This window comes from Cherax quadricarinatus, chromosome 65 (assembly GCF_038502225.1).
Source record: "Cherax quadricarinatus isolate ZL_2023a chromosome 65, ASM3850222v1, whole genome shotgun sequence".
Taxonomy (NCBI): domain Eukaryota; kingdom Metazoa; phylum Arthropoda; class Malacostraca; order Decapoda; family Parastacidae; genus Cherax; species Cherax quadricarinatus.
In genome coordinates, this window is record NC_091356.1 from 12,694,530 (window position 1) to 12,717,458 (window position 22,929).

Consider the following 22,929-nt stretch of genomic DNA (forward strand, 5'->3'; position numbering starts at 1 on the left):
TCACGTCATCTGCGAACAGGGACACTTCAGTCTATTCCTTCCATCATGTCGTTCACATACATCCAAAATAGCACTGGTCCTAGAACTGACCCCTGTGGGACCCCGCTCGTAACAGGCGCCCACTGTGATACCTCTTCACGTACCATGACTCGTTGCTGCCTCCCTGTCAGGTATTCCCTTATCCATTGCAGTGCCCTCCCTTTTACGTGCGCCTGATCCTCCAGCTTCTGCACTAATCTCTTCTGGGGAACTGTGTCAAAGGCCTTCCTGCAGTCTAGGAAAACGCAATCTACCCACCCCTCTCTCTCTCGTGTCTTACTTCTGTTACCTTGTCATAAAACTCCAGGAGGTTTGTGATACAAGATTTGCCTTCCATGAACCCATGCTGGTTTTCATTTATAATCTTGTTCCTTTCCAGGTGTTCGACCACTCTCCTCCTGATAATCTTCTCCATGACTTTGCACACAATACATGTCAGAGACACAGGTCTGTAGTTTAGTGCCTCGTTTCTGTTTCCTTTCTTAAATACGGGGACTACATTAGCTGTCTTCCATTTCTCAGGTAGTTGCCCAGTTTCAAGGGATGTGTTGAAGATTGTGGTTAGAGGCACACACAGCATCTCTGCTCCTTCTCTAAGGACCCATGGGGAGATGTTGTCCGGTCCCATGGCCTTTGAGGTGTCAAGGTCACTTAAGAGCTTCTTCACCTCCTCCTCAGTTGTTCGTATGTCATCCAACACTTGTTGGTATATTCCCTCTTGATGTTCCCTTCTGTGCTGTCTTCCCACAGCCCTTCCTGTCTCTACTGTAAAAACTTCCTTAAATCTCCTGTTCAGCTCCTCACATACATCCTGATCATTTCTTGTGAGTTCTCCACCTTCTGTCCTTAATCTGATCACCTGGTCTTTGACTGTTGTCTTCCTCCTGATGTGGCTATACAACAATTTCGGGTCAGTCTTGATTCTCGATGCTATGTCATTTTCATACTGTCGCTGGGCCTCCCTCCTTACCTGTGCGTACTCATTCCTGGCTCTGCGACTGATCTCCCTATTTTCGTGTGTTCTCTGCCTTCTGTACTTTTTCCATTCTCTATTGCACTTTGTTTTCACCTCCTTACACCGTCGGGTAAACCAGGGGCTCGTTCTGGTCTTCCCGTTGTTACTGTTGCCCTTGGGAATAAACCTTTCCACTGCCTCCTTGCATTTTGTTGTTACATATTCCATCATTTCATTTACTGGCTTTCCTGCCAGTTCTCTGTCCCACTGGACCTCCTGCAGGAAGTTCTTCAACCCTGTGTAGTCCCCTCTTTTATAGTCAGGCTTTTCCCATTCAACTCCTGTTATTCTCTCCACTTGCAGCTCTACTATGTATTCAAAGCACAGAACCACGTGGTCGCTAGCTCCTAGGGGACTCTCATACTTGATGTCCTCAATATCTGAGCTGCCCAGGGTGAACACAAGGTCCAATCTTGCTGGTTCATCCTCCTCTCTCACTCTGGTAGTGTCCTTAACATGTTTGTGCATGAGGTTTTCCAGCACCACGTCCAACATCCTGGCTCTCCATGTTTCAGGACCCCCATGTGGCTCCAGGTTTTCCCAGTCAATCTCCCTGTGGTTGAAATCCCCCATAACCAGCAACTTTGCTCTGCTGGAGTGAGCTCTTCTTGCCACCTCAGCAAGTGTGTCCACCATTGCTCTGTTGCTCTCTTCATATTCCTCTCTTGGCCTCCTGCAGTTCTGTGGTGGATTATACATCACTGCAATGACCACTTTGTGTTCCCCAGGCTGAAGTGTACCTGCTATGTAGTCTCTTTCTCCCGTCTCATCTATTCCTTCCATTTTCTCGAATTTCCATCTGTTTTTTACGAGCAGAGCAACCCCACCTCCCCCCTGCCCCTTCTATCTTTCCTCATGATCTGGTATCCTGGTGGGAAGATTGCATCTGTTATTGTCTCCATGAGTTTTGTTTCTGTAACTGCTATGATGTCTGGGGACTTCTCATTGATTCTTTCTTGCCATTCCTTATGTTTATTCGTTAATCCATCTGCATTTGTGTACCAAACCTTCAGCTTCTGTTCTAATACTGTAACTGTGGTGCGGGGGGTGGAAACAGAGGGATCGGTGTGTGATGGTTGGTTTGGATTGTTCAGTTGCCTTGGGGGTGTCGTGGCTGGAGTCCTTCTGCAGGTGTTTCTGGGGGGTGTGCTTGTCCTTCCATTTGATCCTGGGTTATTCTGCTCTCCTTTTTCATTTCCTCCCATTTCTCCTTTCGTTTTTGAACTCTCTCTTTCATTGTCTTCCTTTCGTCCTGTGTTCTGTCTCGATCGAGGTACACACTCCGGAACTCCTGCTTGCCTCTCAGCCGTGCTTTCTCCTGCAGGATCATGATTCGGGTTGATTCTGCCTTGAAAATTACTTTGAGAGGCCGATTCCTTTTCTTTGTGAACCACCCAATTCTCCGAAAATTTGCCACCTGGGTCATGTCCCCCTCGCCTATCACCTTCATGTTATCTTCAATCGCTTTTTTCTCCTCCTGCTTTCTTTCATCATAAGTTTCCCCTTTAGCTTCGTCTAGCCCATAGACAAACACGGATCTTTCCCTTTCCACCTCCCACTGTGACTCCCATTGCATCCTCTGATGTGTTTTAGTTCCTTCCCGTGGAGTGTTCCTTCCTTCAGTCCCTTCCCTAGTTATGGCCCCCATGCTTCTTGGTTTATCCTTCCTGCTCACCTGCTCCTGGCCCCCACAGGTATCTGGTAAGGTCCTTGCACATGTCCTAGTTCCTTCAATGTCTTCCAACCTCTCATTCTGTCCTAGTGTGCTCCCTGTCTTTGTTTTGGCCCCATGTGGGTTTGACAGGACCTCTGCATACAGTTTAGTTTCCATGCTTCCTTCAGACCTGTTGTCTGTGTTTGATGTAGCCATTGCCGATGCTACTTCTGTAATATCTTTGTCTCTGTGCTGTTTCAGATGTCTCAGCTCTTCTTCTAATCTCTCTATCTTGATTTCTGCTGCTGTGGCCTGTTGCTTCCACCTTCTGCATTCTGCTGCTAACCTCTCTTCCATCTTCCTTTCCAGCTCATCTAGTCTCCTTCCCCAGTCTTCCTCCCTTTTTTTGAGCTCTACCTCACATTCCCCCCTCCCAGATTCGTCCTTGGAGCCCCTTGTCCTCATCCTGGTTCGGGGGCGGGGAATAGTTGGTTAGGAGAGGGGATGGATGATTGTGGGGGAGGGGGAGGATGGTTATGGGAGGGGAAGAGATAGTTGGGGGAGGGAGTTAGATGGTTTGGGGGAGAGAGGGAATGGATGGTTATGGGGGAGGGGGAGGATGGTTATTGGAGGGAGGGAGGTAGTTGGGGGGGTTAGACGGTTTGGGGAGGGGTTTGGTGGTTTGGGGGAGGGGTAGGTGGCTAAGGTGAGGTGGTTAGGGAAGGGGGAGAGGTGGTTAGGGGAGGGGGGGTACGTGTTTGTGTCAAGTGGTGGAGGGTGTGTGGGTGTGTGTGTGTGTGTGTGCGTGTGTGTGTGTATGTGCGTGTGTACTCACCTATTTGTACTCACCTATTTGTGGTTGCAGGGGTCGAGTCACAGCTCCTGGCCCCGCCTCTTCGCTGATTGCTACTAGGTCCTCTCTCTCCCTGCCCCATGAGCTCTATCATACCTCGCCTTAAAACTATGTATGGTTCCTGCCTCCACCACATCACTTTCTAGGCTATTCCATGGCCTGACTACTCTATGACTGAAGAAATACTTCCTAACATCCCTTTGATTCATCTGAGTCTTCAACTTCCAATTGTGACCTCTTGTGTCTGTGTCCCATCTCTGGAACATCCCGTCTTTGTCCACCTCGTCTATTCCGCGCAGTATTTTATATGTCGTTATCATGTCTCCCCTGACCCTCCTGGCCTCCAGTGTCGTCAGGCCGATTTCCCTCAACCTTTCTTCATAGGACAATCCCCGTAGCTCTGGGACTAGTCTTGTTGCAAACCTTTGCACTTTCTCTAATTTCTTGACGTGCTTGACTAGGTGTGGATTCCAAACTGGTGCTGCATACTCCAGTATGGGCCTGACGTAGATGGTGTACAGAGTCTTAAACGAATCCTTACTGAGGTATCGGAACGCTATCCGTAGGTTTGCCAGGCGCCCGTATGCTGCAGCAGTTATCTGATTGATGTGCGCCTCAGGAGATATGCTCGGTGTTATACTCACCCCCAGATCTTTTTCCTTTAGTGAGGTTTGCAGTCTTTGGCCATCTAAACTATATTGTGTCTGCGGTCTTCTTTGCCCTTCCCCAATCTTCATGACTTTGCATTTGGCAGGGTTAAATTCTAGGAGCCAGTTGCTGGACCAGGCTTGTAGCCTGTCCAGATCTCTTTGTAGTCCTGCCTGATCCTCGTCCGATTCGATTCTTCTCATTAACTTCACATCGTCTGCAAACAAGGACACTTCTGAGTCTATCCCTTCCGTTATGTCGTTCACGTATACCAAGAACAGCACAGGTCCTAGGACTGACCCCTGTGGAACCCCGCTTGTCACAGGCGCCCACTCTGACACCTCGTCGCGTACCATGACTCGTTGTTTCCTCCCTGTCAGATATTCTCTGATCCATTGCAGTGCCTTTCCTGTTATGTGTGCCTGGTCCTCTAGCTTTTGCAGTAACCTCTTGTGAGGAACTGTGTCGAAAGCCTTCTTGCAGTCCAAAAATACGCAGTCGATCCACCCCTCTCTCTCTTGTCTTACTTCTGTCACCTTGTCATAAAACTCTAGTAGGTTTGTGACACAGGATTTTCCTTCCCTGAAACCGTGCTGGTTGTCAATTATACACTTGTTTCTTTCCAGGTGCCCCACCACTCTCCTCCTGATGATCTTCTCCATGACCTTGCATACTATACACGTTAGAGATACAGGTCTGTAGTTTAGTGCCTCATGTCTGTCTCCCTTTTTAAAAATTGGGACTACATTTGCCATTTTCCATACCTCAGGGAGTTGCCCAGTTTCAAATGATGTGTTGAAGATCTTTGTTAATGGCTCACACAATATCTCTGCTCCCTCTTTAAGGACCCATGGAGAGATGTTGTCTGGTCCCACCGCCTTTGAGGTGTCAAGTTCGCATAGCAGCTTCTTCACCTCCTCCTTGGTTATATGTACCTCATCCAGCACTTGCTGGTGTGCCCCCCTGTTCTGATTTCTTGGAGTCCTACTGGTTTCCACTGTAAATACCTCTTTAAATCTTGTGTTGAGCTCCTGACATACCTCTCGGTCGTTTCTTGTGAATTCCCCATCACCCTTCCTCAGTCTGATTACCTGGTCCTTGACTGTTGTTTTCCTCCTGATGTGGCTGTACAACAGCTTCGGGTCAGTCTTTACTTTTGATGCTATGTCATTTTCATATTGTCTCTGAGCCTCCCTTCTTATCTGTGCATATTCGTTTCTGGCTCTTCGGCTGATTTCTTTATTTTCCTGAGTTCTCTGTCTTCTGTACCTTTTCCATTCTCTATTACACCTAGTTTTTGCCTCCCTACACCTTTGGGTGAACCAAGGACTCGTTCTGTTCTTCCCATTATTTCTGTTTCCCTTGGGAACAAACCTCTCCTCTGCCTCCTTGCATTTTGTTGCTACATAGTCCATCATTTCTTGTACTGGTTTTCCTGTCAGTTCCCTCTCCCACTGAATGTCTTGAAGGAAGTTCCTCATGCCTGAGTAGTTCCCCCTTTTGTAGTTTGGTTTTTCCCAGCCTATTCCTGCTACTCTCTCCACTTGGAGCTCAACTATGTAGTCGAAGCACAGAACCACATGATCACTAGCTCCCAGGGGCCTTTCATACATGATACCCTCGATGTCCGAACTACTCATGGTGAATACAAGGTCCAACCTTGCTGGTTCATCCTCTCCTCTCTCTCTGGTAGTGTCTCTAACATGTTGATGCATGAGGTTCTCCAGTACCACATCCATCATCTTGGCTCTCCATGTTTCGGGACCCCCATGGGGCTCCAGGTTTTCCCAGTCAATCTCCTTGTGATTGAAATCACCCATAACTAGTAACTTTGCTCCCCCCATGTGTGCTCTCCTGGCCACCTCGGCTAGTGTGTTGATCATTGCTCTGTTGCTCTCATCGTATTCTTCTCTTGGCCTCCTGCAGTTCTGTGGTGGGTTGTACATTACTGCAATTATCACCTTATGTCCCTCAGACTGGATTGTTCCTACTAAGTAGTCCCTTTCGCCCATGCCATCCATTCCTTCCATTTTCTCAAAACCCCACTGGTTTTTAATGAGCAGTGCAACTCCTCCTCCCCCTCTCCTCCCTCTGTCTTTCCTGAAGATTTGATATCCGGATGGAAAGATTGAATCTGTTATTATTCTGGTGAGTTTTGTTTCTGTGAGTGCTATTATGTCTGGGGATGTCTCTTTGATTCTTTCGTGCCACTCCTCATACTTGTTTGTTATTCCATCTGCATTTGTATACCACACCTTCAACTTCTTTTCTAAGACTGTAGTCTGGGAAGTATATTGGGGTTGGGGAAGTGGGAGACCTGGTAAGGAACTATGGGTTGTTGCTGTGGGGGTGAAGTTTGTAATGTAGTGGGTGGGGGCATTGGATGTGGCATGGGTGTTTTGATTTAGAGTGTTTGGTTGCACTGGGGTTGACCTGGTTGGGAGGCTTCTATAGAAAGTTGTGAGGGAGGCTGTATTAGATCTTCTTCCTGGGTCTGGGATCTCCTGTCTGTCTTCTCCATCCCCTCTCTTTCCTCCTTTCGCCTTTGTACCATCTCTCTCAGTTTCTTCCTTTCTTCTTGTGTTCTGTCGCGGTCGAGATACACCCTCCTGTATGCCGTCATGTCCCTTAATCGTGTGTGTGTGTGTGTGTGTGTGTGGTGTGTGTGTGTGTGGTGTGTGTGTGTGGTGTGGTGTGTGTGTGTGTGTGTGTGTGTGTGTGTGTGTGTGTGTGTGTGTGTGTGTGTGTGTGTGTGTGTGTGTGTGTGTGTGTGTACTCACCTAATTGTAGTCACCTAATTGTGGTTGCAGGGGTCGAGACTCAGCTCCTGGCCCCGCCTCTTCACTGATCGCTACTGGGTCCTCTCTCTCTCAGCTTCCTGAGATTTGTCATACCTCTTCTTAAAACTATGTATGGTTCCTGCCTCCACTACTTCACTTGCTAGGCTATTCCACTTGCTGACAACTCTGTGACTGAAGAAATACTTCCTAACGTCCCTGTGACTCGTCTGAGTCTTCAGCTTCCAGTTGTGACCCCTTGTCCCTGTGTCCCCTCTCTGGAACATCCTATCTCTGTCCACCTTGTCTATTCCCCGCAGTATCTTGTATGTCGTTATCATGCCTCCCCTGACCCTTCTGTCCTCCAGTGTCGTCAGTCCGATTTCCCTTAACCTTTCCTCGTACGACATTCCCTTGAGCTCTGGGACTAGCCTTGTTGCAAACCTTTGTACTTTCTCTAACTTCTTGACGTGCTTGACCAGGTGTGGGTTCCAGACTGGTGCTGCATACTCCAGTATGGGCCTAACATACACAGTGTACAGTGTCTTGAACGATTCCTTATTAAGGTATCGGAACGCTATTCTCTGGTTTGCCAGGCGCCCGTATGCTGCAGCGGTTATTTGGTTGATGTGTGCCTCCGGTGATGTGCTCGGTGTTATGGTCACCCCAAGGTGTGTGTATGTGTGTGTGTGATAAGTGATTATGATGCATGAATACGGAATCTTTCCTCAATTCATGGTATAACTTAACAAATCCTAGACTTTACCTTACGAAAGCAAACAAAGTAAATGCGATAGTAATTATGGCAAGGTAGATTATAGGGGAAAAATAAAAATATTATTAGAAGACGGGGGAACTAACTTGCCCCTTAAGAGTGTGTCTGTGTCGGAATATCTTAGTTAAGCTGAAGGTACATGAATGTGGAGAAGGACGGCTTTAAGGTAGAACAAAAGAATAAAGGTGTCCCGTGGCTTCGTAAGCAACACTCTCGCGTTACATACTGAGTGTCCATGGTTCGATCCTTGGGCGTATTTCATTACACCTGTTGTTCCGTTTACCTAGCAAGCAAGTAGGTACCTGGGTGTTAGTCGACTGGTGTGGGTCGCATCTTGGAAGATTGAGGACCACAATGGAAATCAGATGACACACTGCCTTTCTTGAGTTAGCCTGGGTGGCTAACCCGCTGGGGTTAAAAATCAGAGCAAAATCTTAGGAATTCTACAGTAGGCCTATTGGCTTAGGTCTAACTCACATCCGCTCGCACTAGCACTCAGGTTCACCCGTCCAACCTAAAGCTAAAGCTACCCAAAGTTCTGCCGTCAGTGACGCTGCCTGAGTGTCTGTTCCACTTGTCTACAACTCTATTTCCAAATCAGTAGCTCCATATATCCTCAAGTTACAGTGACAATGGTCCAAAATGTACTGAAACGTCGTCAAGGTAAGGTGCCTCTCCGAAGTTCAGAGAGAGAGAGAGAGAGAGAGAGAGAGAGAGAGAGACAGAGACAGAGACAGAGACAGAGACAGAGACAGAGAGAGTTTAGGTGGACAACATTTCCTGGATTATAAGAAGGCATTTGATACTATACCTCCATAGGAGACGAGCAAAAACTTTTTATGGTGGCATAAATAAGAGGGAAGGTACTCTGGTGGATCAAGGAGTACCTCAGGGAAGGTACTCTGGTGGATCAAAGATAAGATAAGATAAGATTTCGTTCGGATTTTTAACCCCGGAGGGTTAGCCACCCAGGATAACCCAAGAAAGTCAGTGCGTCATCGAGGACTGTCTAACTTATTTCCATTGGGGTCCTTAATCTTGTCCCCTAGGATGCGACCCACACCAGCCGACTAACACCCAGGTACCTATTTGCTGCTAGGTGAACACGACAACAGGTGTAAGGAAACGTGTCGAAATGTTTCCACCCGCCGGGAATCGAACCCGGGCCCTCCGTGTGTGAAGCGGGAGCTTTAGCCACCAGGCCACCGGGCCAAAGAATACTTCAGGGAAGGTACTCTGGTGGATCAAGGAGTACCTCAGGAAAGATACTCTGGTGGATCAAGGAGTACTTCAGGGAAGGTACTCGGGTGGATCAAGGAGTACTTCAGGGAATGTACTCTGGTGGATCAAGGAGTTCCTCAAGGAAGGTACTCTGGTGGATCAAGGAGTTCCTCAGGGAAGGTACTCTGGTGGATCAAAGAGTGCCTCAGGGAAGGTACTCTGGTGGATCAAGGAGTTCCCCAGGGAAGGTACTCTGGTGGATCAAAGAGTACCTCAAGGAAGGTACTCTGGTGGATCAAAGAGTTCCCCAGGGAAGGTACTCTGGTGGATCAAAGAGTACCTCGGAAGGTACTCTAGTGGATCAAGGAGTTCCCCAGGGAAGGTGCTCTGGTGGATCAAAGAGTACCTCAGGGAAGGTACTCTGGTGGATCAAGGAGTTCCCCAGGGAATGTACTCTGGTGGATCAAAGAGTACCTCAGGGAAGGTACTCTGGTGGATCAGAGTACCTCAGGGAAGGTACTCTGGAAATAGGAGTACATCAGGGAAAGTATTCTTGTGAGTCAAAGGGTACCTCAGGGAAGGAAACAACGAGTGTTTGTCATGGTAGAGACGTCAGAATGGGGAAGAGTAACACGCGGGGTACCACAAGGATCGGTATTAGGTCCAGTACAGTTTCTGGTGTTTGTGAACGACTTACCAGATGGAACTGAGTCATATTTATCCCTGTTTGCTGATGTTCTTAACTGATGAAGAGAATACAAACAGATGAGGATGAGGAAAGGCTGCTGCTAGATCTGGACACATTGTAAGAGTGGTCAGATAATCGGCTGCTTGGAGTCAACCCTAGCAAATGCAAAGTCGTGAAGATTGGGGAAAGTGAGAGAAGACTAGACACAGAGTATAGATTCCGGGAACAGAGGTTGCAGACCTCGATCAAAGAGGTGAATATAGTGGCTGGTATATCACCACAGGCTCACATTAATCTAATAAATAACTACAAACAATGTTCATTTGACAAATTCAAGAGTAATCTTCAAGAATCTTAACAAGTCATTGCAGGTGCTTCATACAACATATATCAGAGCCATCTTAGAGTATGCAGCACCAGTATGGAACCCACACCTGAGGAAGCAGGTTAAGAAACTGGAGAGAGTGTAGAGGTATGCAACAAAACTAGTCCCAGAGATATGAGGTGTGAACTACGAGGAAAGACTACATGAACAGTGAGTGTCTGGGTGCATTTCCCAGCGAGGGTAGAAACTTTGGGCGTGTTTCTTTACACCGGTTGTCTATGTTCACTCATCAGTAAAATGGGTACCTGGGTGTTAGTGGACTGGTGTGGGTCGCATCCTGGGACACTGACCTAATTTGTCCGAAATGGTCAGCATATTAAGGGACTCTCTGTACAGTAGTATGTCATTGATGTCAGCTAGGACTTTATACCTTGTACATGTACTTGTAGTAAATAAAGATACAAAAAAAAAACTTACGACCCTGGAGGATAGAAGGACCAGGGGAGACAACATACAAAATATTTAGAAGAATTGATGGGGCAGACAGTGACAAGCTGTGTGAGACAGTGACAGGCTGTGTGAGAGGCGGGAAACAGGTACTCGGGAGCATAGCTGGAAGTTATAACACAGGTGAACCACAGGGATGTCAGGAAGTATTTTTTCAGCCTCAGAGTGGTCAGGAAACGAAATAACCTCGATGAAGAAGTGATGGAGGCAGAGTCCATAAACAGTTGTAAGACTAGGTACGACAGAGCCAACTAGACTAGCAGAGATTGAATCTGGCGAGTTGAGAGACAGGGCCAGGAGCTGGGTCTTGACCCCTGCAACTACATATAAGTACACATAAATGAGTACTCTCTCTTGCACTGTCTTAGCACTATCATGTTCATCATACTATCATGTTCATTATACTATCATGTTCATTATACTATCATGTTCATCATACTATCATGTTCATCATACTATCATGTTCATCATACTATCATGTTCATCATACTATCATGTTCATCATACTATCATGTTCATCATACTATCATGTTCATCATACTATCATGTTCATCATACTATCATGTTCATTATACTATCATGTTCATCATACTATCATGTTCATCATACTATCATGTTCATCATACTATCATGTTCATCATACTATCATGTTCATCATACTATCATGTTCATCATACTATCATGTTCATTATACTATCATGTTCATCATACTATCATGTTCATCATACTATCATGTTCATCATACTATCATGTTCATCATACTATCATGTTCATCATACTATCATGTTCATCATACTATCATGTTCATCATACTATCATGTTCATCATACTATCATGTTCATTATACTATCATGTTCATCATACTATCATGTTCATCATACTATCATGTTCATCATACTATCATGTTCATCATACTATCATGTTCATCATACTATCATGTTCATCATACTATCATGTTCATCATACTATCATGTTCATTATACTATCATGTTCATCATACTATCATGTTCATCATACTATCATGTTCATCATACTATCATGTTCATCATACTATCATGTTCATCATACTATCATGTTCATCATACTATCATGTTCATCATACTATCATGTTCATCATACTATCATGTTCATTATACTATCATGTTCATCATACTATCATGTTCATCATACTATCATGTTCATCATACTATCATGTTCATCATACTATCATGTTCATCATACTATCATGTTCATCATACTATCATGTTCATCATACTATCATGTTCATCATACTATCATGTTCATCATACTATCATGTTCATTATACTATCATGTTCATCATACTATCATGTTCATCATACTATCATGTTCATCATACTATCATGTTCATCATACTATCATGCACAAGTGTTGCAGCATCATGCAATATTCAACCTTCATATCAACCTTTACAATAAAAAAGAAATCATTCACCCACCCAGCTGCCCTCATTTGAATATATATTGCCCTCTGGGGCCACAAACTTTCCAAAAAAAGTTGTTTCTAGGGGGAGAATATAATTAAATAAATAAAACCAATTTTGTTTTGACCTTTTTCATTTTTTTCTCTTCTTTTTTTTTTTTGCTGTCCGGCAATGAATTTTACAATGACAAAAATGTACGTGACAAGGATCCCTTCAGAGGTTGATTGGTGAGGGGCTCTTCCTCTTCCATGGATCAAGCTTGTTTGTTGTCTTCCCCCCCCCCCCAGGTGCTATATAGGACTCCCTCCTAAGGGTTTAGCGCTTCCCCCATTGTATACACAATGATATTGTGTTATAATCTGCTAAGGATCAGTTTCTTTTCAGAGTTGCCAGAAGTGATTTATACAGTCAGTCTCTTATAAAGCTCCTTCATATACAGTCAGCTCTCTTATAAAGCTCCGCTATACACAAACTGGTCTCTTATAAAGCTCCTCTCCACATTCTGGTCTCTTATAAAGCTCTATACACAATCAGGTCTCTTATAAAGCTCCTCTATGCAATCTGGTCTCTTATAAAGCTCCTCTATGCAATCTGGTCTCTTATAAAGCTCTTCTACACAATCTGGTCTCTTATAAAGCTCCTCTATACACAATCAGGTCTCTTATAAAGCTCCTCTACACAATCTGGTCTCTTATAAAGCTCCTCTGTACACAATCTGGTCTCTTATAAAGCTCCTCTACACAATCTGGTCTCTTATAAAGCTCCTCTATACACAAACTGCTCTCGTATAAAGCTCCTTTATATACAATCTGGTCTCTTATAAGCTCCTCTATACAATCTGGTTTCTTATAAGCTCCTCTATACACTCTGGTCTCTTATAAGCTCCTCTATACAATCTGGTCTCTTATAATGCTCCTTTATACACAATCAGGTCTTTTTAAAGCTCCTCTATACACAGTCTTGTCTCTTATAAAGCTCCTCTATACACAATCTTGTCTCATATAAAGCTCCTCTATACACAATCTTGTCTCATATAAAGCTCCTCTATACACAATCTGGTCTCATATAAAGCTCCATTTAGTTCAATTTTTTTATCACTGTTCTGTTCAGTTCACCATGTTCTTTCTCAGTCACATTTAGCTCAATAAGAGAGCTAGCTTACTGTATATACAGGAGCTTATAAGAGAAGTGGCTTTACATAAAAGTGCTTTGTAAAAGAGCTAAGTGCTTTATAAGAGAGCTGACTCTACAGGAGGGCCCCACTTTACAGTGGTTTGCGTTACGGCATTTCCCTAGTGCAGCAGTTTTTAATTATACCCATTCTTCATTTATTCAAGACTTCCTACAAAAAATATATTCACCACTCACTATAAGCAGTAACAGCCTGGTTGATCAGGCTCTGATCCACCAGGAGGCCTGGTCACAGACCGGGCCACGGGGGCGTTGACCCCTGGAACTCTCTCCAGGTAAGCTAAGGATTAAAATATTTTAAGGTAAGCAATGTGTGTGTGTACTGTATATACATTTTTTAGGCCTAGCTCTATTGCTCACTTAATATATGATAGTGTGAACATATCAGGCTTTTCTATGTAGTATTTGAAAGTGAAAAAAAGGCTAGGCTTCACTTTATAGCAATTTTCATTTTACAACAGTAGCCTGGAACCTAACCTGCTGTATAAGTGCCTCCTGTACTTGGAAGCACGTTATAAGAAAATTGACTGTATGTACCTTTATAAGAGAGCTGACTGTATTTCCCTTTCACTAAAACTGTGCTTTACTTTCCAGATGACGCGCTACAAACAGCAGACCGATGTAGATGATGATACCAGTTCAGTTGGTTCAGCTCGCACTGAAGAACTCCCCACCGGCACTACCATCGTTCATTACCACATGGTAAACACTTCATAATGAGTCTGTAATAGAGGAGGAAAAAAGGTCATAATTCTGTGGCTGATTCACTAAAACAAAAAAAAATGTGCTTAGAAGAGGATCCTTTCGATGACGTTTTGGTCCATCCTAAACCATCAAGTCACAAGTTCAAGTTTGTCACTTGACAGTCGTTCAGGATGGAGTGAAATGTCATGAAAAGGTTTCTCTCCTCAGTTGGAAATCATTACAATAATGGCTGAAAAGTGTGGCATAACCAGGGGCTTTCATCTAATATTATAAAAATTATGTATCATTATGAAAACATTATTATTTTTAAATCTCAATGAACATGCAGTGCATGGGGGAGAAATGGGATTTTTAATAGCATTACAGTTGAACCCCATTATTACATTTCTTGGATTCAGGGTTTTTCTTAGTTCCTATTCTCTTTTTATTTTTAACTAGGGTAACCCTGTTTGCGAACTTTCTTGAGCTTATACAGTACTGTATTAGGTTCAAGGGTCACCTCTGTTATGTTCATGGGGAATCTATGCAGTATCATATTCATGGGAACCTATATTATATTCATGGGATGTACCTAGCCTCTAGTTGTTACACAGCACCTTGGGAATGGGAGGTAATTAGTTCATTCCCAGGAAGAGGAGGATAGCTCCAATTCCTTGGATCAAGAGCAGCACTTTCCTCGAGGAGAATAAGCCAATAATATCACTTGGGCAAAGGACAATCCTGGAAGCTGTACCTCTATGATGTGTATGGGGGTCACCATCCCTTTAACCCGTAAACGGTCCAAGCAGATCTACGTTCACGTGTAGTGCTACAAAAGTAGATCTACGTTTTTTACGTATTTTCAAATATAACAAAAAAAAAGTAGATCAAAGTTTTTTTACACATTTTCAAATGTAAAAAAACAAAAAGAAGATCTACTTTTTTTACATACTTTCAAATGTTGAAAAAACGTATGTATACGTTTGGACTGTTTTACGGGTTAACCCAGTCTGATGTACCGTAGTGCATAGCCTGGTCAATCAGGCTGTTGCTGCTTGTAGCTTGAAGTCTGATGTACGTACTATAGTATATCCAAGATAGGTTACTATGTACTTCAAACTTACATTATATTACTCTCTAATCTATCCTTACCTAACCTATGCTATTTGTGCCTGGAGATCAACAACAGCAAATCACCTAAAGTCAATAATAACAACAAAAAGTGACTGTATGAATGATCACCAGGCTAGTGCACTTCCCCCACTCTTCAAAAGCTTAAACTTACCTAATACTATAGTATACATAAAATTCATTCATATTTCTGTGTGTACTACATATACAGGACAATCAGTTGTAATATTAATCCTGCATTGGAACTTTTTCTCGGTAGTTGCAATATAGCTCATAGGCATAATACTAGACACAAAAACTCTCTATGATATTCTCTGTGTCCAACTTGGCCTGTGTAAACACTCAGTGCACATAAAAAAAAACTAAAATCTGGAACTCCTTGCTTGAAGATTCCAGATGTTCCCTAACAGCCATCCATTTCAAAATTACATTTAAAAACTCCTACTTAATAGCCTATGACTAGTTCTTAAGTAGTCTTTAAGTATTAGTATTAGTCTGCCCAAAATGCACCACATTCTATTGGCTTAATTTTATGCCTAACAATATTTTGTTGCATGTAAACTATTTTACATGTATACAGTAGGACCCCCATATCTGCAAGTCTTGTATCCGCTGTTGCAGTTATCCGCAGTTTACCGTGGTCCAAAAATAACCCTTAATTTTGCTTAATAATGGCCTCGTATAAAGTGCAAATGTAGTGTTGGTGGAAGTTTTTTTTAGAATAAAGAATAAAAACTTTATTTCTTTGCAAAGGTTGCAATGTGTAATTGCAATTTTGGTTTAAGTACAAAGAAAGCCACTATCATGCTGGGGCATTGCAGGCAGACTAATTCTAGTATGTACATAATAACTACTTAAGTCTAGACAAGACAAGAGTGGTTAACTTTTTAATAAATCTTAACTAAGCCTAAGAGAAGCCGTGACGTGTTTCCCATCATTGAAAAAGTGATAATTTTCCACTGATTGTGTGTAACTTATCAATTAAGCTTTATAATGGGTATGTATGTAAATGAAAGATGATTTATAAATAGGGTTTGCTACTATCCATGGTTGTGGTATCTGCAGTAGGTCCTTGGAACATATTCCTCACGGATATGTGGATCCTACCGTACTGCAGAACAGAAATAAATTTATTATTATTATTATTATTATTATTATTATTATTATTATTATTATTATTATTATCATTATTATTATTATTATTTTAATTATTATTATTATTATACTGCTAAAAAACACATCCTTACCTTAATGTGATCCTCACAACAATTATTATATAACTAGCTGCATTCCTGTTGTAATTTTTATTAGAATGCTGCAGGTAATCTTTTAATACATTAATGATTATTGTGTCTCTGTCAGGGGTCACACTGGTGGCGGTCTCGCACATCCTTGGAGAAGGCACTGCTGGTAGGCTGGCTGCTACTGCTGGTGGTGGTGACAGTACTGGTGGCTATGCTACATGTACAAACCAGATTCAAGCCAACTTTACACATGCTTCTCCCTCACACATTTAACCCAAGTTAGTGGGTAGAGAATACCTTTTATGCATTTATGTATAACTTATGCTATACATAAGTTATGTTGAGGTGGTTTGGACATGAAGAGAGAATGGAACAAAACAGAATGACTTGGAAAGTGTATAAATCTGTAGTGGAGGGAAAGCGGGGTAGGGGTCGGCCTAGGAAGGGTTGGAGGGAGGGGGTAAAGGAGGTTTTGTGTGTGAGGGGCTTGGACTTCCAGCAAGTGTGCGTGAGCGTATTTGATAGGAGTGAATGGAGACAAATGGTTTTTAATACTTGACATGCTGTTGGAGTGTGAGCAAAGTAACATTTATGAAGGGATTCAGGGAAACCGGCAGGCCAGACTTGAGTCCTGGAGATGGGAAGTACAGTGTCTACACTCTGAAGGAGGGGTGCTAATATTGCAGTTTTATAACTGTAGTGTAAAGCACCCCTCTGGCAAGACAGTGATGGTGTGAATGATGATGAAAGTTTTTCTTTTTCGGGCCACCCTGCCTTGGTGGGAATCAGCCGATGTGTTAATAAATAATAAAAAAATTTGCAATATATTCAGTAACTGGTAACGAAGAACTACCAGTAAGTCATCACAGTACCTCTGATCCTGCACTTTCACTCTAAATTCCTAACTCTCATAACCTATATGCTCTTGACAACCTAGATGCTCTTGACAACCTAGATGCTCTTGACAACCTAGATGCTCTTGACAACCTAGATGCTCTTGACAACCTAGATGCTCTTGACAACCTAAATACTCTTGACAACCTAGATGCTCTTGACAACCTAGATGCTCTTGACAACCTAGATGCTCTTGACAACCTAAATACTCTTGACAACCTAGATGTTTTTGACAACCTAGATGCTCTTGATCTGTCTGGTGATGCTGTTAACCTTTATAAGTCATTGCTTTACTGTTCTGAGGAAAATGGATATTAATTTTAATTAACATTTGCTTTAAAAAATCACTTTTTTTTATTATGGCATCACTTAATACTTATTTTTTCTTTATTCCATAGGTGCTGGTGATGTATGTTTAACTCCAGAATGTGTCATGCTCTCTGGGTCTGTGCTCAACAGCATGGATTCTACAGCAGATCCCTGTGTTAATTTTTACGATTATGCATGTGGAGGATGGGTGAACAAGAATCCCATTCCTGAAGGCAAGCCAATATGGGGCACTCTCAATAAACTGGCCTCAGACAACCAAGTAATCATGCATAATGTTCTGGGTATGTCACCTACTCAGTTTTTGTATGCTTTTTGGTATAGTGGCCAACTTCCTCAGTGATTTTCACTAGACATAAGGGAAAAGCTGTACTGTGGGAAGTACAATGCCTGTGCTCTGAAGAATGGGTGTTGATATACACATTGCAGTTTTTTAACTGTAGTGTAGGCATGCCTCGGGCAAGACAGTGATGGAACAAATGATGATCAAAGTGTTTCTACTTTTCTGGGCCACACTGCCTTGGTGGGAAATGGCCAATGTGTTAAAAAAAAGGAAAAAACAGAAGCTTATAATGTAATCAGAATCTCTTGTGGTATTATCAGGTATGATAAATCCAGGAATCTCTTGTAATTCTTTACTGTTTAATTTAGGTAAATTTGTCTTATTTTTCTGTCATTAATTTTTAAACAATGTCTGGAGAATTTGTTAACTCTTATATTTCACATTTAATATACAATGCTTAATTAGTGATAATAGAATTATTGACAAACTGTTAAGTAGATGGACACATGCAACTAATGTGACATTTTAGTGTTGCCACAATAAAATGCCACATTAGTTACATGTAGGTAGTAGGTTGGTAGACAACAACCGCCCAGGGAGGTACTACCATCCTGCCAAGTGAGTGTAAAACGGAAGCCTGTAATTGTTTTACATGATGGTAGGATTGCTGGTGTCTTTTTTGTCTCATGAACATGCAAGATTTTAGGTACGTCTTGCTACTTCTACTTACACTTAGGTCACACTACACATACATGTACAAGCATATATATACACACCCCTCTGGGTTTTCTTTTATTTTCTTTCTAGTTCTTGTTCTTGTTTATTTCCTCTTACCTCCATGGGGAAATGGAACAGAATTCTTCCTCCGTAAGCCATGCATGTTGTAAGAGGCGACTAAAATGCCAGGAGCAAGGGCCTAGTAACCCCTTCTCCTGTATAAATTACTAAATTTAAAAAGAGAAACTTTCGTTTTTCTTTTTTGGGCCACCCCGCCTTGTTGGGATATGTCTGGTTTGTTGAAAAAAAAACAATTAGTTACATCTGTGACCATTTACCTAACAGAATGCAGGATACAAACCACTAATATTTCTGAGTGATGGATGACTATTCTGGATATTTTAGTAATAATTGTGTCTGGGAATGCAGATGCCCTTATTTCTGTATAATATTCACAAGAGTGTTTCAGCAAATTTGCATCAAATTTGGTAGAGTGAACATATGCCTGACCAGTCACTGTACTTTATCAGCTGAATTTTATGACCTAGCAAATTTCATAACTAGTGGATCAGATGGCTTGAGTTGCTTGTGGACAATTACTCTGTGTAATTTTCCTACCACAGCTGAGTATGTAGGCACTGAGCCCCATTTTAGTCCCACCTCTTAACTTATAGACGATTAATATGACTGTAGTTTCTAGAGAAAGTACTTAGTAAAATTAATCAAATGTATAAATGGTATAGGATCATCACAGATGCCCACAGACTGACACACCACTATAAGCACTACCAAAGGGTATAAATAAAAAAATATGATTTTTTTTACATTCTCAAAAATGAATACAAAAAAATAGCACTCCTGCATCTACCCTCCCAGTGAAAATAAAACATTTTATTGATGTAAAGGATGAAAACAAATTCAAATATAAAAACAAACATAAAAGCAATTCCTGTGTATGCAGAAAATTATTGAAATTGAACATTAGACATTACTGATTAATCTGCAGTCATGAACAGCTTAGAAATATGTAATTGTTCAATAGACTGCAAAACAAAAATTTCCACTAATGAAGTTATTCTTTGTCCAAATTGGTATGTTTTTGTTTTTTTTCCATTTTATCTGAATCTGCAGAATCTCTGAGGCAATTTGACCCAAAATTTTGCCAGCCCCCCTGGCCTGGCAAAATGATTTTGTATTAGTAGCTGAGAGTATAGCATGAATCAATAGGCCTATTACAGTGCTCATTTGTTCTTATTTACAAAAGTGATGGTTTAGTAGAGTTGTGTGTAAAATGACACTGGTCAGGAAGGGTAGGGCTTACCTAATATTTCTTCCTTAAAAAACAAAATAAACTTTTATTGTCACAGGATACAGCATACAAGTTTACAAGATCAGATGGCATTTCATAGTAGCCATGGAAAGTCCCCAGTTATGCATAGTGTACGTAATGATATTTTTGTAACACACTCGCTGTCTCCTATTGAGGCAGGGTGACCAAAAAAGAAAAAATGAAAGTTTTCCTTCTTTTTACATTTAGTAATTTATACAGAAGAAAATATTACGAGCCCCTTGCTCCTGGCATTTTAGTTACCTCTTACAACATGCATGGCTTATGGAGGAAGGATTCTTCTCCACTTCTCCATGGAGTACTTAATGAGATATGGTTAAAAGTGAAGTGGTGCTGGGCTTGGTTGCTCTCATATGGATTAATTTGTGCTGCATATAGCAAATTACTGGTAGTATAAGGGTCATCACATATAAGTGAATTCTAATGAAGTGAAACTGCATGGAAAACAAAAAGGCACAATACCATGACTGGAACAATACATAAATAAACCTGCACATAGGAGGAAGAAACTTATGACAACATTTCCGTCTGACTTGGACCTTTGCGATCATAACCGGTCAAAGATAATGATGGTAGGTAAGACACATAGGCAACAGTTAGGCAACTTTATTCCAAAACGTTTCGCCTACACAGCAGGCTTCTTCAGTCGAATACAGAAAGTAGGCTGGAACAGTAGAGATGTGAAGACGATGTAATCAGTCAATCACCCTTGAAGTCGTAGAATTTGAGGTTGTCAGTCCCTCAGCCTGGAGACGTTCAGTCCCATAGTCAGGAACTATCTGAAGATCAAGCGACTGAGAGGGACATGACCTCTCAGTGGCTACATTCTCACTACTGCTACTCTGCACCTCTCCTTCCGACAGTATTTAAGTCTCCGCACTGTCGCTTGATCTTCAGATAGTTCCTGACTATGGGACTGAACTTCTCCAGGCTGAGGGACTGACAACCTCAAATTCTACGACTTCAAGGGTGATGGACTGATTACATCGTCTTCACATCTCTACTGTTCCTGCCTACTTTCTGCATTTGACTGAAGAAGCCTACTGTGTAGGCGAAACTTTTCAGAATAAAGTTGCCTAACTGTTGCCTATGTGTCTTACCTACCAACCTGTCGGTATTGTATACCATTTTGATGTTCAAAGGTAATGATGTTTATTTTATTAGAATACAGTTTCAGGAAAACATTGTACTACATACTGCATATTCAAAGAAAAGCCCAGCGTTATGCCTTGGTGTCAGTCCCTCAGTCATTTTCAGCATTGACCAGAAGATGTAACATTGGCCAAAACCTAGAACTCTCAAAATGAACAACAGCAGGAAGCGAAAGATTTTTGAGGAAAGACTTGCTTTACTACAATGATTTATATGGAGGTTCCATTAGAATGCTTCTGGCTACCATTAAATCTGTATGATTGAAGTTCCTTTTGTGGTTAACAAGAGGATATGGCAAAAGTTCTTGTGACATCAATGACCTCTTTGTGTCTTGTACTTTTTGCCTCATATCTATGGCAGATAGAGCAATGGAGGCAAGTTCGCCTGAAAAGAATAAAGAATAAAGATTTTATTTCTTTGCAAAGGTTACAATGTTTATTACAATTTTGATTTGTTAAGTACAAAGAAAGCCACTACCATGCCAGGGCATTTCAGGCAAACTTACCCTAGTACATCATAACTACTTAAGTCTAGACAATTTTGGAGTGGTTAACTTTTTAATAAATCTTTATTTTTCTTAATACTAATGTGAGGTAGTCAAGGTGGAGGTTTATAAGAATACTTATTTTGAAGTTGCACATAATAAAAACAAAATTACAATTAATGGTTCAAACAGTAATATTTTATGGACTGGCAGATGTTTTAATAGACTAGAGGTCATATAATATAATATTTAGGAGAGTTGCTTCAAACTGATTAAAAGTTGCTTTGGTTAGTATTGAGATATGAGATGATTTTTAAGTATGGCCCTAAATTTGTATGTAGTCAAGGGATCCTTTACCTAATGATTGACTGCCTCAGATTCACCTGTGTTAGAAGAAGATTAGAGAAATTCAAATTCAGTTTTTTATTTCTTTTTATGCAGTACAAAAATAATCTAGTTTGCATATAATAAAACACTGTTTGGTACAAAAGAAAGCCACTAATATGCAATGCATTTCAAGCAGAGGCAAAGAGTTCAACCAAGGTGAATGTTCTGAGGGGTCAGGATGAATGTCCAGGGAGGAATTAGGGTCAACTAATAATAATAATATCTCTTACTTCTACAAGTACATGCACAAGGTATACAGTCCTAGTCGATATCAATGACATACTACTATATAGAAAGCCCCTAGTTATGTAGAGCATCTCAGGCAGATTAGGTCAATTTTGTCCCAGGATGCTACCCAGACCAGTCCACTAACACCCAGGTACCTGTTTTACTGATGGGTGAACATGCACAGCAGTTGTGAAGAAACACACCCAATGTTTCTACCCTTGCTGGGAATTGAACCCAAACACCCAACTTATGAAGCAATGAGCATTGCCTACCAGGCCATGGGGCACTTGGTAATAGGAAATATTCTATGTGTGTTACCCCCAGGAAAGAAGCTGCTCCTTCTAGAGACACTAGAGCATATACATATACACTTTATCTTTCAACAGTTTACCTTAATTTTTTATTATTATCACACTGGCTGATTCCCACCAAGGCAGGGTGGCCCGAAAAAGAAAAACTTTCACCATCATTCACTCCATCACTGTCTTGCCAGAAGGGTGCTTTACACTACAGTTTTTAAACTGCAACATTAACACCCCTCCTTCAGAGTGCAGGCACTGTACTTCCCATCTCCAGGACTCAAGTCCGGCCTGCCGGTTTCCCTGAACCCCTTCATAAATGTTACTTTGCTCACACTCCAACAGCACGTCAAGTATTAAAAACCATTTGTCTCCATTCACTCCTATCAAACACGCTCACGCATGCCTGCTGGAAGTCCAAGCCCCTCGCACACAAAACCTCCTTTACCCCCTCCCTCCAACCTTTCCTAGGCCGACCCCTACCCCGCCTTCCTTCCACTACAGACTGATACATTCTTGAAGTCACTCTGTTTCGCTCCATTCTCTCTACATGTCCGAACCACCTCAACAACCCTTCCTCAGCCCTCTGGACAACAGTTTTGGTAATCCCACACCTC

The 22,929-nt window shown here is 42.0% G+C and overlaps 1 protein-coding gene across 2 annotated transcripts in view; it reads left to right on the forward strand.

The window, feature by feature from the left end:
• The window catches only part of Nep3 (Neprilysin 3), a 171,806-nt gene that overhangs the window by 101,171 nt on the left and 47,706 nt on the right, over window positions 1–22,929 (forward strand). For both annotated transcript variants that reach the window (XM_070098951.1, XM_070098952.1), the window contains exons 2-4: window positions 13,729–13,836; window positions 16,312–16,471; window positions 17,486–17,698. In XM_070098951.1, coding sequence (XP_069955052.1) covers window positions 13,729–13,836; window positions 16,312–16,471; window positions 17,486–17,698 — 481 coding nt within the window. The remainder of the gene's footprint in view (window positions 1–13,728; window positions 13,837–16,311; window positions 16,472–17,485; window positions 17,699–22,929) is intronic.